Source organism: Megalops cyprinoides, chromosome 7 (genome assembly GCF_013368585.1).
Source record: "Megalops cyprinoides isolate fMegCyp1 chromosome 7, fMegCyp1.pri, whole genome shotgun sequence".
Lineage (NCBI taxonomy): Eukaryota > Metazoa > Chordata > Actinopteri > Elopiformes > Megalopidae > Megalops > Megalops cyprinoides.
The window spans coordinates 22006953-22023753 of NC_050589.1; the positions used below are offsets into that span (position 1 = coordinate 22006953).

The following is a 16801-nucleotide window of genomic DNA, read 5'->3' on the forward strand; positions in this document are numbered from 1 at the left end:
AAAAGTATCACATTGTTTTGACGTATGTGCGCGCGTGCGTGCGTACGGGCGAAAGTGTGTGAGTGACGTTTCACAATCTCTTTGGATTTTCCTATAATTAGATTTCAAACAAACAATTACAATGAGATCACAGCGAGGCATTTCTTAAGAGCAGGAGTCTGAAGTTTATGTAAGACTCAGAATGTAGATATTGAGCAATCAATCATTGATGCTTTTTCCTGGGCAGTCCTTTTGATTTAAACCACAGAGGGACACGACACCTCTGCAATCGCAGAGCCGGATAACGGAATCGAAGTCCTTTAGTTAGACGGACTCACTCCGCCGAAGTGCTGCGTTCCAGCATGGCACTGCGTAAAACTAATCAGTTCAGCACGAAATCGTTCTTACTTTGCGCTGCACTAGTGTTCTGCGGACAAGTGGCTACAGGTAGGAAGATATAAGGAAAACTTTTTTATTATCTGAATGCTTTTATCCTCAAATGTTAGATGTTTTACAAAAAAAAAAAAAAAAACAAATGTTTGTTTTCTGTCAAACAGCCAAGCTAATAAAGAGCCAAGGGAAAAAATTGCGCTTAGGTGGATTTATTAACTTGGCTTAATTTCATATAATTGATAAAAAAAAAAAATAATAATAATTACAGACAATTGTTTCTTTCATTTTTAAAAGAAAATAAAGTTGAGTATAAACAGGAATACAAAAGTCACATATTTCTACAGATTAAGGATGAGATTCAATGGTTTAAGACATGGATTTATGTTTATAGCGCTTTATCCATGGGACTTGTCTCTACTGTTTACGTGCAGTTGCTTAAATGTTCACTTCTAAGTGCCCAGTTATTTAACAGCTCATGAAAATAACAATATGTTGTATTCTCCCACTGTAAATTAATGACATTAGCACTGAGTTGAAAGATGTATTTGCGTATGTCGTTGTTCGTACGTACATAAGGCAGACAGAGCTTAACTATGTTTTTCAGAGCTGTATGTACTTTTTCGCTTGTAATGAGACATTAATGATGCAAAACAGGAAAATAGGAACTGTATGGACAGTCTGAGTTGTTTTGGTGGAGTTGTGGGAAAAGCAGTGTATGGATCGACGCCACTGAATTGACCGTGCCCATTTTTGGTCTCCTGAGTGTAAATCAGGTGCAGTTTATCATTACAAAGGTCATTTCTGCACGGACATAGCCGTGCCTACGTGTTTTATTTTATTTAAATTTAATTATTTCAATTTCATGTTTCATTCGTTTTCAAGATGAGTTCTGTGAAGGCTGTACACCCATAAACACAAGTAAATGAATAAAATACAATATAATAAAATGTTGTAAAAACAATAATGAAATAAAACATTGAAATAAGTAAAACACAAAACAGATACGAATCCCACACATTCCACACATTTCAAACAGTTACAGGACCACAGGAGATGTTTTGGAGAAACAGTTACAACTAAAAACTAGAATAGTGGCAATGTCAGCATATATGCCTTCTCAGTTTGAAGAATGAAGTGGTCTTAATATTTTAATGCTTGCCAGTAGTCGCTTTGTAATCTTGTCTCCTCCTCTTTACCGGAAACCTGCATCTGGCAGGTTTGTGGAGTGAATCTAAAGTGGGCCTATGTGTGTGCGAACTGCCGTCATCATCGCTTCCATCTGATTCATTTCCTCTGCAGGTATTAGGTTGCCGTGCTTTTATTAAGCAATGGACTTGAACCCCCCCACACCCCCCCCCCACATGCCTTGTGATCTGATGCTACAACAAAGCAAGTTGCACAATAGTGGACTACCCCATCACCCCAGCTGCACTGCACCCACATAACTGAACTCCCATGGCAGCTTCCTGTTTACCAGCCTTGAGCGACAGGATGAGCCGCAGTACTACAGCACTGTTACCAGAACAAACTGGTCAGTGAACAGAGGCTACTCCTTGCTGTTACATTAAACCCTGATCATAGAATGGATATGATGATGCGCAAGGAGTTGGTGCACAGTCTGGGTCACCACGATGGAGGCGGGCAGAACAGTTCTGTGCGGGCATTGAGTTTGTAAATAGGGGTTAGTGTGGCAGAGTGGTCCGGTTTGTGGATCGTGGATGTCCCACTGTGCCCACTGAGCAAGGTCCATATGAGGTCCAAAGTGCATAAGATTGGTACGGTGTTCCAAATGAAGACGCAAACCAAGCAAATAAACAATTCAGGCTGCACTGACCTTGCCGGTGCTGTGTTTGTCCTGGCAAACTGATGCTCAGTGTTACTGTTGTTATGTTCATTACACTGCATATTCCACTGTATAGCATGGGTGTGCTACAGAGTGTGTGCTATGTTTATCATTATTTTGAATGTCAGTGTGTGTCAGTGTGTGCTTGTGTCTTTCACCAGGATATAGGAGCCCCTTAAATGATTTTCAGCGTTCTGAGGGTCGTGAGCTGGTGCCTAAGTCATGGAACATGGACCGCATGCAGCTACTGCCAGGGCTGACCCTGGAGGAGTGCGCTAAGCGCTGCTCGCAGTCCCTGGAATGCAGGTGCATTGTATACATGCACACAAATACAGATGCTTTGCATACCTATGCTTATTGATTTATTGTGGTGTACCATTAGTGAAAAGTGATTCTTTTGTGCTGATGATTAAGTTTCAAAACAAACTTTACATGTTAAGCAGTGAATAAAGTATTCATTGTGATAAGGCAAATTGTGACAAATAGGTCTGCTAGGTATAATACAGACAATATCCAGTGTGGTATTTATCAGATCTGTCTCAAAGCCTATTCACTCTCATTAGACTGCAAGTGAAGTTGTCATCCAAAGTCTGTCCCAGTGGAGAACCTGTCTTCTGCAGTGTGTCATAAAAGTCTCTATTTGACAGAGCTTTTAATTACGAAACGCGCCCGTCCGTCACATGCAAGCACCTGCCGTGGGTGAGGGACGAGAACAATGCAGAGGTGAAGAGGAACGTTAACTGTGATCTGTACGAGAAGAAAGGTTAGCCTCTGTCCAAACTCAGACAGTTTCTGATTTATGGGCGTGGCAAATGGAGCTGAGCTATTCTCATCAAGCAACGGGTTCAGCCGCCTTTTGGCATTGTGACTTTTTGAGGCTATTTGTAGTCATTCTGTGAAAAATTGACACATAGTTAAGATAGTTAATAGCTAATAGTCAGGAGGATAGCCTTTCATTTTGTGTGAAAATTGAACCCATGGCTTGGCATAACCTGGCATGCGCTTAGCAGCTGGTGCCCAGTGTCAGTTTTAGCTGTAGGGATAGAAAGTACATGGAAACAGAGTATTAGTGCTGATTTCAGAGGCTGAAGGTTAAGGACTTTTGTTGCCATGTGCAGACTATGTGCGGCGCTGCATTGTGGAAGACGGCAAAAGCTATCGGGGTAAAGTGTCCCAGACGGAGAGTGGGCGCACCTGCCAGCAGTGGTGGTCCAAGTTCCCCCATGACCACAGGTGAGTGACCCCCCCCCATGGCCACAGGACAGTAACCCCAGATGAAAAAGCCAAGCACAGCTGAGACCTCTGGTGTTTTATATGCAACCGGTGCTGCAGCACATGATGTAAAACAGATTACTCTCAACTAGCCTAGACACCATCTGCAATCCAAGGTTGTGGTTTTTCACTAAAACCTAGACTCCATAATTACTCCCATCTATGTGTGGTTGTTTATTGAGATCAACAATGGCTGTGTGCTCCTTTCTCCTCTCCATGTTTACCTCCTCAGTTTTTAGCACTCAGGTTTTAAGGGCTTGCTGTAGCTTGCTGGCTCAGCCCACAACTGGCTTGTATGTAAGCCAGCATCAGTAATGGCTGAGCTGACACAGGTCATAACAATAAACAAGATACTGGATAACCACTGGTGAGATGTTTCCAGCCAGACGCCTCCCCAAGAAAGTCTTTCTCACAGTGAGATAGTACCTACCTAAGAAAATAAACATAACTAAGAGTTATATGTTTGCATTTTAACTAAAAATGTTTTTTTAATGTTTTTGTTGAGAAGGCTATTTTTTTAACAATCTGACTCCTGTCAGGTGGTAGAGAGGTGAGTCAGGTTCTGGCAGAAATGGGATATAAATGTGTTCTCAGTCTACACTCAGTCCACAAGTGTTGCTTCTCTTTTCTACTCTGTCTATCTCCCTTATCTCCACAGATGGACTCCTTCATCCACAAATGGTCTGGAGTTGAACTACTGCCGTAACCCAGATGGAGATCGCATCGGGCCCTGGTGCTACACCACAGACCCTGAGCGGCGCTATGAGACCTGCAACATCCCTCGCTGTGAAGATGGTGTGTCCCATCTAACCAGATTGTTCCACTGGTTATTCCATTGGATGTACTTCCACTGGGCCTGCATTCACCTCATACACATCACATGATGTGCATTGCCCTCAGCTTTCCAAAATGCTTGAAATGTCCTGAAATAGGAACTTCAGCTGATTCCGTAAAAGCATACAGCTAAGGGAACTTGTGTAGCTGGATGGACCAAGCACTTTTGAACCAGTCTTGTATCATGACAGCATCAGTCAGTCACACTCGTCCATGTTGATCCTTTGCTGACAAAACATGACGGAGGAGCTCTTTGTTCACATTGTTCAGTTGTATGTGTATGTGAGAGAGAGAGAAACAGAGAGAGAGAGTAGTGTGTAACATAGATATCTGAGGTGTTTGTCCTGTGTGTATAAGAGGTGAGTATGACATAGACCAGTGTTTATCTATGGTTGCTTCTGCTCTAGAGGTCTGTATAACGTGTAATGGAGAGGACTACAGGGGCCAGGTGGACCACACAGAGACAGGCCTGGAATGCCAACGCTGGGACCAGCAGTATCCCCATCAGCACATCTACCAGCCAGAGAAGTGTGTACCCTCCCCACCCTTGTACTTACTGCACTTCTACCCTGCTCTAACTGTGCTTCTTTTTCTTAATTCATCACCATTGATGTGGCAGTTGCCTAAGACCAAGAACAAGGCCAGCTGTGTAGATGACGTACTGAATATTTAGACACTCATATGTAAAGTGTCCTGTTTCATATGCACATAACAGAAATAGTAATCAAGCACAAAAGCATATTTTTTTGTTTCAAATAAGCGGTCTTGAAGCCAACACTGAGATTCCATCAGTGTCCAACAGGCTTGTTGTAATAACTCTGAATAACTCATTTTAACTAAAGATATAGTTGGGTAAAAAACTTAAATATTCATAATTGATTGCCAAACATGCATGAAATGCATGAGGAGGTGGACAAAAATTGGATTGATGTCATTAGGACTGACATTTAGCTAATGCATAGTAATGATGATTAAGTAAACAATGCTGAAAATGTGATCATTCACAATATAAATGAAATAACAGTGCTAGAAATGAGCCATGTTGTTAGCAGCTCTGTCCTGGAAGAAGTAGCAGGTTGTTTTTCTGCATGTCCCAATGACTGGGATAGTGACCAATTTGTTGGGACATGCAATATGCAAACATTCAGTGTCACAGACTGAGAAAACCCAGGCTACGGGAAAACCCAGACTATGAACCCGTTACAATGAATGTTTGCTTGTTGTGCAGATACCCAGACAAGAGTTTGGATGACAACTACTGCCGAAACCCTGACGCCTCCCCGGTCCCCTGGTGCTACACTACAGACCCCAATGTGGAGCGACAGAACTGCAAGATCAGCAAATGCGGTGAGTCCTTTATGATTATCATCATTGCTATCATCGTCATTATGACTGCTCGATTCTGCTCATACACCTTCCGGTGGAAGGAAACGATAGCAAACAGTCAGTGAGTGAGACAGTGAGTGAGCAGAGAGGTGAAGACAGTTTTATAGATAACCAGCTTCTCTGCATTTTATTACATAAGTACATTAAGAACAGGTGTGTGCTTTATAAGAGAGAATGTTGATCTTCCACTGAATTTACTGCAGACTTCTAGTAAGTCGTCGGTGTTTGTAGATTTAAATGTGTTACTGCTTCTTTAGTGATGTTTTCCCTCTCTCTTTCTATCTGTCTGTCTTTTTCCTTCTCTCTAAAGCAAAGGCTCCACAGAAGCGGTCTCGCTCCAGCTACACCACAAACTGTTTTCGCGGCCGCGGAGAGGATTACCGTGGTAAAATCAATGAGACGACCTCTGGCATCCCCTGCCAGCACTGGGATAAGCAGGAACCTCATCAGCACCCCTTCTTCCCACAGACCTATGAGTGCAAGTGAGACTGCGTCCAGGGGCAAGGGGTGAGAGGGCAAGGGGGTTAGAGGCACCAAGAGGCAGTATCCAAGATTAGAGGGTGAGAGAATGAAAGGCAGCTAGCAGGGTGAGAAGCAGTGTCCAAGGAGAGAGGCTGAAGAGCTACAGGACTGAGAGGGTGAGGGAGTGAAAGCTACCTGGCAGAATGAGGACAGGGGTGCGGAACGATGTCCAGGGAGAGAGGGGGGTCACAAGACAAGAGGCAGAGGGGTGTTAGACAGGGCATGAGGGTAAGGAGCAAGGGGAAAGGCATGACATGATGGGGTTGAGGGTAAGGGGAGAGTAGTGCATGTTACAGACTAGAAAAAAAGATAAAGAGTGAAGAGTGTTTGCTGTATATATTCAATCAATATCCACTCGGAGCATACTTGTCTTCAGGGTGAAGATACTGTGTTTTTCCCTGAAGTTCATTTTCCTCATTGGGAAAATTTCTCCTAGAATCAATTCCCCAGCTGTAACAGCCATTGAACATTAACTAGGACCCTAGTTTGCTCAGCACTGATAAGGCAACACATAGCAAACTCTCTCCGATCAGTAGGCGATGACCTTATGTTGAGTCCTTACCCTGCCGTGTACCATGAGAGCCTGCCGATGTCAAATTTTGTTATCTGATCCATGATGCCATGCTCTGGTTACTTTGTGCCCACAACAACAGATCCATATTAGCCTGATCAATGCTTATACGGTTCTTTTGGAACTGAGTCAAGGTTGGTCTGCTTACATTGTAATGCCAGCCTAGTTCAAAATAATGACTTCATCTCCTGTTTTTGCTCCTGTGAGGGGTCTGGAGGAGAATTATTGCCGGAACCCCGACGGGTCAGAAGCTCCGTGGTGCTTCACGTCCGTCCCGGAAATGAGGACCGCACTGTGCCTGCAGATCAAGCGCTGTGCTGATGACATTGAGGCCGAAGGTACAGAGGCGCTTTGTGTCAGTCGTGTCATTCCAAATGTCTGTCTCAGGGAATGAGTCAGCAGTTCACCATGTGATTCTCTTCATTCCGTCTTACACACCACAAATGCATCAGCTGTTTAGTCTTTGGTGAGTATCCTACATGCCCCCCAGGAAGTTTTTAAAAGTGGAGAAGGCTGAATTTAGAGGTGAAGTTGAAACTTGACCTTCTTTGTGTTCATGTCAAATACATGTATGTTACCCAGAATAAAGGAACTAAGCATATTATTGACTAATATTTAATCTACTATTCATTAAAATACATAATAATTGGTCTTTTTTGATGTTCATCTCTTCCTCTGCTAGATTGCTATCATGAAAATGGTAAAAACTACCGTGGTACAGTTCGCAAGACCCGCAAGGGAATCATCTGCCAGAAATGGAGCGTCAACACACCTCACAAAACCAAGTAAGCCTGATAGCGACCCATACTGACTCACACCACTGTCTCTGGGCTTCTCTCTGTCTCTTCAGACACTGGTGGAAAGATAACCACAGCCTTACTTTGTGAGATCACCCAAGAACTGTTATTTAGAAGGTAATGAAAGGTATGGACCAGTCTCTACAACAGCCTGCAGACAGGGAGTGTCTGTGGCTCTGGGTGTCTCCCTTGCACCGTCATCAGTCTTGATAGTATTGCAAAAGAGATGCCTATAAAGATGGGTGACATCACTGGGGTAAGGCTATGAATGGATCACCTTGGAAGCAACATAGCGTGTCCAGCATTGGGGTTCATTTCCGGATGTTGCACTAATACATTTAGAGAGCATGTCCAGGTTTACATAACATCATAGAAGTCACCATATCATGTGCTATGAGGAAATTGACTTCTTGGGTCATTGACATGAGCCCAGGTTATGATACCCAATTTAATCATTTCCAGCAGATTCTGTTTGGTCCAATGTAGGCCTCTCTGATCTCTGTCCCCACTTTTCACCCCGTCGGGCTGGTCCAGTAGTGATAGTGATTGGTGCGTGGGTGGGGTGTTGCTGTTACTCTAGGATAAACCCCACGACCTACCCCAATGCCAACCTAACAGAAAACTACTGCCGCAATCCTGATGCCGACCAGCATGGGCCCTGGTGCTACACCACTGACCCCAAGACGGAGTTTGACTATTGTGCCATTAAACAGTGTGGTGAGCATCTTTCCTCTATCACCCCATCTATATCCTTCTATAACATCCTCTATCTTTTCATCCTTCTGTCCTTGACATGCCTCGATTCATCTCTGTCCATACATCTGTTTCTCTGTCACTTTTTCCTCATCTGAATTTTTTGCCCTGTCTGTTTTTTTTTTACTTACTGTCAAAAGTATTGAAATGGTCCTAAATGATGTGATGAAAACTGTAAGATTTGTTCAACATCTGTTTTTGACAGCTGGGGAAAAGATCTCCATCATTGAAACTGATGGTGAGTTACAGCGAATACATTACATCTGTTGATTCAAAAATGTATACAAAAGTGTATGTCCCCTGGTAATGGTTGACTACCATGGGCTATCAGAATCATTAACTGATAGTATGTGCATTATGCGGACATAGAGAAGCCAGTGTTTAACGAGTGTGGGAAGAGAGAAGATCGTCTGAGCAGCTCCAGGCTCCGTATCGTGGGAGGAGCTCCAGGAAACTCCCCCTGGACCGTCAGTCTCAGAGACCGGTTAGTCAACAGGAGACGCCGCTGCAATAGACTTACTTGGGAGGTTAGGGGGTTGCTCTTGATTACTGCCAGTGGATGAGAGAATATGTGTGTGTGACTGACTTTTTACATTGTTCGCTTCTCTCTTTTGTGCAGGAAAGGAAATCATTTCTGCGGGGGTTCACTGGTTACTGTCAAGTGGGTGATCAGCACCAAACAGTGTTTCTCTTCCTGGTAATGTGCTTTCTCTTATGTAGTACAGATAGTGCTGACACATTGGGACAGAAATAGCATTTCCAATGCATAGCAGTATACTCAGTACACCAATTTGCTTCTAGTAGAACCTGGAATGATTGAAAGTAAGAACCAAACATGCATTCTCTAAAATACAGGTTTAGTATCAGCTGTTCTGTTTTCTCAGCTAAAATGTAGCATGAAAACAAAACCCGTGCCTCTTAAAAAATCACATTTACATGTTACATTTACTTATGACATTTATGTATGGCCATTTTTTTCCAACCACTGGAATTTTAATGCGTATAATCCTTTGCCATGAAAATATTGCAGGCTGTAAAGTAAAAAAAAAAAACAATATTGCAGGCTGTATAAGTAAAACACAGAAACAAATAAGAACTCTTCATATTATCAACAAAATATATGTTAGAAGGGTACAAACAAAATGGTTGGGAATGACAATGATAAATAAAAGTAGAGTTGAATGGTGGAGCAATGAAAAGCACAAGACCCAATTGGAAATGTAACAGCTGATATGACATGACTTGAAGATGGACTCATTGAGCTTGTTTCTTGAGCCCAGTTATGTGGACCTGACTGGGTACACAGCCATGATGGGCACCCTCTACAGAAACCCACGGCCTGGGGAACCCGACCGCCAGACCATCGCGCTCAATAAAATCGTCTGCGGACCCTCCGAGTCCCACTTGGTCATGCTGCAGCTGGAGACGTACGTCTGCCTCTTCGCCCTCTTCCTCATCCTCCTCATCTGCTCCCCACCTTGCTCTGTGATTAGCTATCTTTAAATCTTATTTTACACTCGCTTATATGCCTTTTCTCACACACACACATATTCACACTAATATATGTGCATACATACACACATACTTATTCACATTCTAAGGCACACTCACATTTGTATACACTTCCACACAAAAACTCACAATCACGTTAATATTAAATTACGTTCATTAATAGTTTGGAATGCATAAATAAGAATACAGAATACAGAATACTGTTATTTTCCATGTGTTTGTACCCATATATGCTATACAGGGTCATACTATTTCATACATGTACACTCTATCTTACCCACTACACCACTAGCTACATAACCATACTATACTCACACACCTATCAAACACCTAGTCTACAGTGCTAATCCTACTCATCACATAAGATCAGACCTGTTCTACCTTGTCTTCCCGATCCTCATCTGCTGTACTGTCGCCAAACACATATGCTCTGCATATTCTCTGCCCTCTGCAGCCCTGCGGTGCTCAATGAGCGTGTGTCTCAGATCTGCCTGCCACCAGAGCGTTACATTGTCCCTGAGGGCACCACTTGCGAGATAGCCGGCTGGGGCGAGACTAAAGGTCAGTGGGGTCAGGCCACATCTCCCTTCTGCCCTTTGACCTCCCAGCATTAGTAAATGACTGAGTTCTGCACTTTGTTGTTCACGAAAGCAGTAGCTCATACCACAGAGGTTAGGTGCAGAGCGGTGGAGCAGCTTTTTTGGAGAAATATGGTAAATTCTCAGGAGATGCCAGTGACTTCACCTATGATATGGAGGTGCTGAAAGGCTGATTTTACCAGCGGTGTATTTCTGCAGCAGGGTGGTATTGCACTTTGATTAGCAGCACACGTTGTCACTGTGGTCACTTGTGTTCTGTTGGCCTGTTGCCCGGGCAGGAACCGGAGATGAGACAGTGCTAAACATTGCCCAAATGCCTGTCCTCAGCAACAAGGAGTGTAACAAGTACTTCCGGGGTCGTGTGAAGGAGAACGAGATGTGCACCTCCTCTTTCCAAGGTGGAGTTGGTGCCTGTGAGGTAGAGTATGGAACATTGTAACCATATGTACATAGTTACTGATGTGAATTAACATAAAGTAACCATGTCCCAAAGGTGGCAGCCAGTTCGATATGAGTCGAGATTTACAAATTCCAAGCAGGATTGTACCATTTAAATGGGTTCAGGTTCAATCTGTATCCGAAACAGATTCTGTTTTGATTTTAGAATGATGATTTACTCCTTATTTGGTCTTAATGAAGGTGTTGAACTGGGCAGCATAAGGCAGTTTAAGTTATCCCACATCTGTGGGAGTAATCATACATTTTTGACTGACTTCACCAATTACAGGAAACTTAAAGTTGTTATGACCACAGTAATGTAAAAGCTACAAGACCACACTGAAAATATCCACTGACAGTAAGGGCAACATCACTCTTGTTAGGAAGTGTCTGGGTGTGAACTACAGGTCAGGGGTTGGCATTTCATGTCTGTCTTGCAGAGGGATTATGGGGGACCGTTGGCCTGTCAGAACAGTGACTGCTGGGTGCTGGAGGGCGTCATCATTCCCATGCGCCGCTGTGGTCACCCAGGGCAGCCAAACATCTTCATCCGTGTGTCTGTCTACGTGGACTGGATCAAGAAAGTTATGGAGCTGGCCTAGCCACACAAACGTGACCTGCTCTACTGTAGTGATCCCATTAGCTAGACTCTTCCCTCCTTCTAACCCCTTTGTCACCCCCATTCTCCCATCAACCTTACATCATCAAGCCCAGTGCCTCTCAGTGACGGTGTCTGTTACCTGGCGATGACATCTTGGCTCTGATGTGTTTACTGAAATAAATGTCCCTCTGCTTATGCTGTTCTCACGTGCTGTGTGTGTATGTGTGTGTGTGTGTATTTGGTTGTGTGTGCTTCTGTCTCTGTCTGACCTTCCTTTGGGCAGTGCATGTGTGTGTATATCTTCTTATGGCCTTGATTTGGGTGATGCATGTGTGTGACTCAGTCCGGCAGTAATGCACTTTGTCCCTAATGTGAGTGATGAATTGGATGTTTTTGTGTGAGTGTGTGAGCACTTGTGTTTGTTTAGGTATGTGTGCTTGTGTTGGGCTGTTGCCGGTGTCTCACTGAGTTCAGCGTCTGGCCAATAATACATGTGGATTTTGTCACTTGTGTCTCTGAAGGTGTACAACAGGGTGCAGATATTATAATCAGTAAACACAGAAGTGTATGTAACACTAAAATCTAATGCTTGATGCTTGGTACAATTTGTTTGTGTTTATAATAAAATGTGGACAGACAGACCTACCTGTAAAGACTGTTTTTGCTGAATAAAAGAAAATGGATTCTGGGTTGAAGCAGTTTTGCCTTTCTCTGAGCATGGGGTTTAGGTTCCCTCTAGTGGTTGGCTAGAGCTCATGACTAAAGCCCTGTTCCACTTCAAGTATAGTACAGTCCCTTTCTGGTTATCACATCAATACAGGATGAATTTACTCCTAGAAGATATTAATTCTTGAAGGCAGAGACAATAGATAAATTGGCATTTATGTTTAAACAAAGTTTTTCCTGTTTCACTGAGAAATTGCTAGTAGCTAAATTCCTCAAACATGGAGCAAAATGTTTTTGAATGTTTTGTAGGTTATATTTCTCTAAATAAAATAGAAGTAATATGACTCATCAATTATTTTTGCGTGTCATCATGCCAGTTGCCGTTGTGTGGAGCAGACTGCTTGATGCTTTTATATGTCTGTTTCAAACAGAAAATAGCAACTGGACTCATATTGATGTCCCAATAATTGATGTTTCCCTGATAATTGGCACTGTGTAGGCTATAATTCTCATGGCGCAGTCACTGTTTGAACACCAACTTATCCATCGTGTCTAGATCCATCCATCCTCCATCATAGCGAGCTCGCATTCATTTTTGCTTCCTAGGTCTTTCATGCTCTCTCCATCTCCCTCTCTTATGAATATGAACAGCAGAATTTCTATTATCTTATCTGAACCTCTTGGCTTGTTCTCAAGAAAGGTATACTAAAATTTAAGAAGGCGGCCTTTTCATTAGGAGGAAAAGTGTTTTGTTTTTCCTGTCATGAAGACTGGCATCTAATCAATTTATTTCTTTAGGTATTTTCAGAGTTAGTGCTATGGTAAATATTGGGAGATATGAGATTCACTATGTTTAGTGAATTGCTGATTTGGCACCATTGATCATGACTGCGTATCATATTACAAGTTGTAGGTGAGACCAAAATGATGCTTACAAGTGAACTGTGTGATTCTTAAGGGAACTATTTAAACTTTGTTGGTATAGGGATTACTTGTTCCAGCATTTATGCTGTGCCAACTATGTATGGGTGATTCTCATATCAGTAATTCTTATGAATGGAGTGTATGTGCTAATAAGGTGTTATGAGATCATTCCTTTCATTTATATCTGGCATGAATTGGATTGTGCATTTGAAATTCTCCCAGTGACTTGTTATGTGGCAAACCTTTGTATTGGACTTAGTTTATCTGATACTCTGTTGCTACACTGTTTGTAAGACTACGTATCTAAAGGGTGTAAAACTAATGTTCTCCACAAGATGGTAGCAGCACTGCATAAATGAATTACAAGAATTAATGCATCTGAAGTTAATGTGAGATCATATGATAGCTTTTTTTTTTTTTGCAATTTGTGCTTCATAATTTTTAATATTTTTTTCCTTCAACAAATCTACTCAGAATGGTACATTTGCCATTTGTGTAGTTACAGGAAAATCAACTGATAATGGTGCTCCATGGCTGAATGATTCACTGTTTTGTTTACTCAATTTTGACATCTGAGGACACAAGGCAGTCATACAGAGAGGGTTATTGTTCTTTCACTCACCTTACAGAGGATGGTAGATACAGTGGTGTATACCATTGGATTCAATGTCTTTTGCAATCAGAGCCTTACAGTAAATCTTCAGTGTTTGCAACTTTAAAGGGTTTAATGTCACAATGCTTTTCCAAAACCCTCTTCAGCTGCATGATACTTTTTCTCCACGCCATGCTTTTAGCACACATTTAAAGCTCTAACATCTCCTTTTCCGTGTTATCCGAATGGCCTGGCACAGAGCAGAAGGGGGCAATGGCTGACTGAGGATTTTTGGTCTCAGAATGTAGTGTCTGTGGTGCGGAATGTCTGCCATTCCCCCGGTGTATTAGCAAGCATGACTGGTGCTGTCCACATTATTCCACTGTCATGGATCCCGAGCTCTTCTCCTCTCTTCTCCTTGTCTTACATATTCATCCATTAAATCATTTCACAGGTGTCCTTATCCTGAGTGAATTAGCCTGCATCAGTGACTACAGAGCAAGGTGCAAAACACAATTCAAATCACACTTTACTGAGCACAAGTATGGCAGATGTTACCATGACTGGCAAATTCCAAAACAGGCCAATAACCTGCAGTGCACAAAATCTAGATCATTACTTCTGAACATACGCCTTCCTTGGTTTATAGGGAATGCTAATTTAGAGGTGTTGCCCCAAGGTCTTTGTCCAGCTGTCCAGTTTCAGGACAGATCCACAGCATCAGACCCCAGGGTGCAGATTCAGGCCAGAAAGTGTTAAGTTAGTGTTCTGTTTCTGATGGCTGCAGGTAACTCATTGTGACTCAACTGTGAGGGGTCAACGATGAGAGTAGGCGTACCCATCCCCTTTTGGTACGGAGTGGAGAGACAGGTTGTCTCTGTTAGAGAAGCACAGCTGCCTACAATAGCAGATGTATATGTAGGCATATATAGCATGTATCTAGCATCCCTGAAGTACATCAAATACATGAGTCATATGTGTTACTCCTCACTCATTCACTCATTCACTGCCATAGAAAAAGGGTCTACCTGCCCCATCAGATCCTCCCAGTTCCCAGTCCTGATACACATTATTCATTCAGAATCTTTGTTTCCATAATCTTCTTTCAGCAAGTTTGTAAATGAATAATATCTTTAGTTAAGATGTTTATTTTTGTTAAGTGGTAGCATGCCCTGTGTATTCTGTTTTTTTACACTATGGTTCTCCCACCTTTAAACCGAATACTGAACTGTATCCCATTTATCTTAGAATACCACAGGAAAATACTGGCACACCTTAGCTGAGATGTAAATAGATGCTTTTCATGGAGTGTGGCTTTGCGTATTCTGTTTTTTTTTTTTGTTTTTTTTTTTTTAGCTGAGCTGGTGTTGGCATTGTTCTTTGCCATGAGGCATAGCAGAGCATTACTTCGGCCCTTAATCTATGTGTTCTATCCCAGGAAAAGGTTAATGGTAGTCTCCATTTCTCATTTAGCAATCTCAAGAATGGGTCTGATGCTCTACATCTGCAGAGGTTGGACAAGGCTAACTATGGGATTCAAATAGTTAACCCCCCCCACCCCCCACGACCCTCACCTCACCTCAATCCCCATCTTCCACCCCCACAGCCATCCTCCATTGCGACTCCTAAATCCCCTCTCAGCTTGTCTTTTGACAGCCTCCCCCAGTCTCCAAAGAGATTCCTTTGTGCTGTATGCAAAACTGTATGCTGTGCACATTCTATGGGAATTGAGCTTGTCTTGCCAGTTCTATAGGAGGATTTCGGCAGCACAGTTCTGATGAATCCATGGAATTCAGCTTAAACAAACCTCAAGGTTAGATTCCGATCAAATCTCACGCACATTCCGAAGCCCATGTGAGGCAGTAAGGTACCATGCACACGCAGACTAGCAGACATACACCCACACACACATACACACGCAAACACATATGCACACACAGACACACAGACAGGTACAAACAAACACACAAATGCAAGCAGAGACACAGACATACACACCTACACATGCACACACAAATGCAAAGGATACACAGACATGCAAACACACATACAGTACATAGACACACAAACAGACATGTAGGCACAGATGCACACACATTAATACCATTGGATCATAAACATTGGTCACATTTCCAGCTGTCACACAAAGTAATAAAGAATAAATTATGTGCATTTGCTTCAGGCAAATATAACTATTTTCTCCTTTTTCCATAAGATCTGCAGTATACAGATATATGGTCCTTACATATGCATGTGCAATATTTTCACATTAAAAATGTCTTCTCAGCTTGTCATCTTCTCCACCAGTTATTTGTCAGAAGTACTGAAGCTGGTAGGTTGTTTACTTGTGAAAACACACAGATACCTACAGTAAATGAATGGGCTCATTCAGTGTGCTTGCTTGTAATGTGTGCAATAAGTTTTATTCCAGCAGGAGGCACTGTGTCCTTTCTTGCAGAGGACTTCAGGACTGCACACAGGAAGAAACAAGGACTTTCACAGAAACATTGGAACACAGGGAACACATTAACAATTACAAAGGCAAATGCTGGAATATTAAATGGGAATACCAATATTCTTGATGGTATTGTATTTATACAATGTGTCTCATCTTTTCTGTCTAAAAAACACAGTTTGTTTTTATGTGCATTGTGTGTTAAATGTTCAGTTGAATTACATATTAAAAAATGTGCACAGGTTATTCGAGTTCACAACTTCATATCACTAACTTCGAGTAATTTTTATCAAAAAAAAAAAAAATCTGTGTGCGTGCATGTATGCTGTTATGCATTACCTGTGAGTCTAAATGGATATACAAAATGCAGGGGAAATGACCACCATGGATTTAAGGAAGCATTCTCTTGGGCAGCTCACTGAACACTGGCTGTTCATCTGAAAGGTTTATCATATTGCTATGGAAGGGTAACATATCCCCTCCTTCAAATGCTGAAAGTTATAGAAATATATCCGTTGAAACAAAAGAACTGTTTAAAATGTCAAGAATTAGATCCAAATGTGCCAAATGTTTGTTGTGGAAATGTTTCAGATTTTCATCCTTCCTTGAGTCATCATTGTAGGATGCCATTCTGTTCTTTGACACAAAATGACTGGGTGAGAGA

At 42.3% G+C, this 16801-nt stretch overlaps 1 protein-coding gene across 1 annotated transcript; it reads left to right on the top strand.

Moving 5' to 3' along the window:
- Window positions 1–119: 119 nt before the first annotated feature.
- mst1 (macrophage stimulating 1) lies at window positions 120–12212 on the top strand. Its single transcript, XM_036532942.1, has 18 exons — window positions 120–426; window positions 2377–2521; window positions 2863–2978; window positions 3334–3448; window positions 4146–4282; window positions 4729–4849; window positions 5550–5668; window positions 6018–6189; window positions 7008–7138; window positions 7483–7585; window positions 8178–8314; window positions 8556–8588; window positions 8720–8834; window positions 8970–9047; window positions 9631–9777; window positions 10317–10423; window positions 10740–10879; window positions 11340–12212. The coding sequence occupies exons 1-18, from the start codon at window positions 342–344 to the stop codon at window positions 11499–11501; spliced, it is 2163 nt and encodes a 720-aa protein (XP_036388835.1). The 5' UTR covers window positions 120–341; the 3' UTR covers window positions 11502–12212.
- The last annotated feature ends 4589 nt before the right edge of the window (window positions 12213–16801 follow it).

What these genes read in the sequence shown, in the direction of transcription:
- mst1 (XM_036532942.1), top strand. Translation starts at nt 342, where the DNA reads ATGGCACTGCGTAAAACTAATCAGTTCAGCACGAAATCGTTCTTACTT. An exon ending in CTCCATCATTGAAACTGATG is followed by an intron (nt 8,589 to 8,719) that starts GTGAGTTACAGC and finishes ATGCGGACATAG; the next exon opens with AGAAGCCAGTGTTTAACGAG. An exon ending in ACCGTCAGTCTCAGAGACCG is followed by an intron (nt 8,835 to 8,969) that starts GTTAGTCAACAG and finishes TCTTTTGTGCAG; the next exon opens with GAAAGGAAATCATTTCTGCG.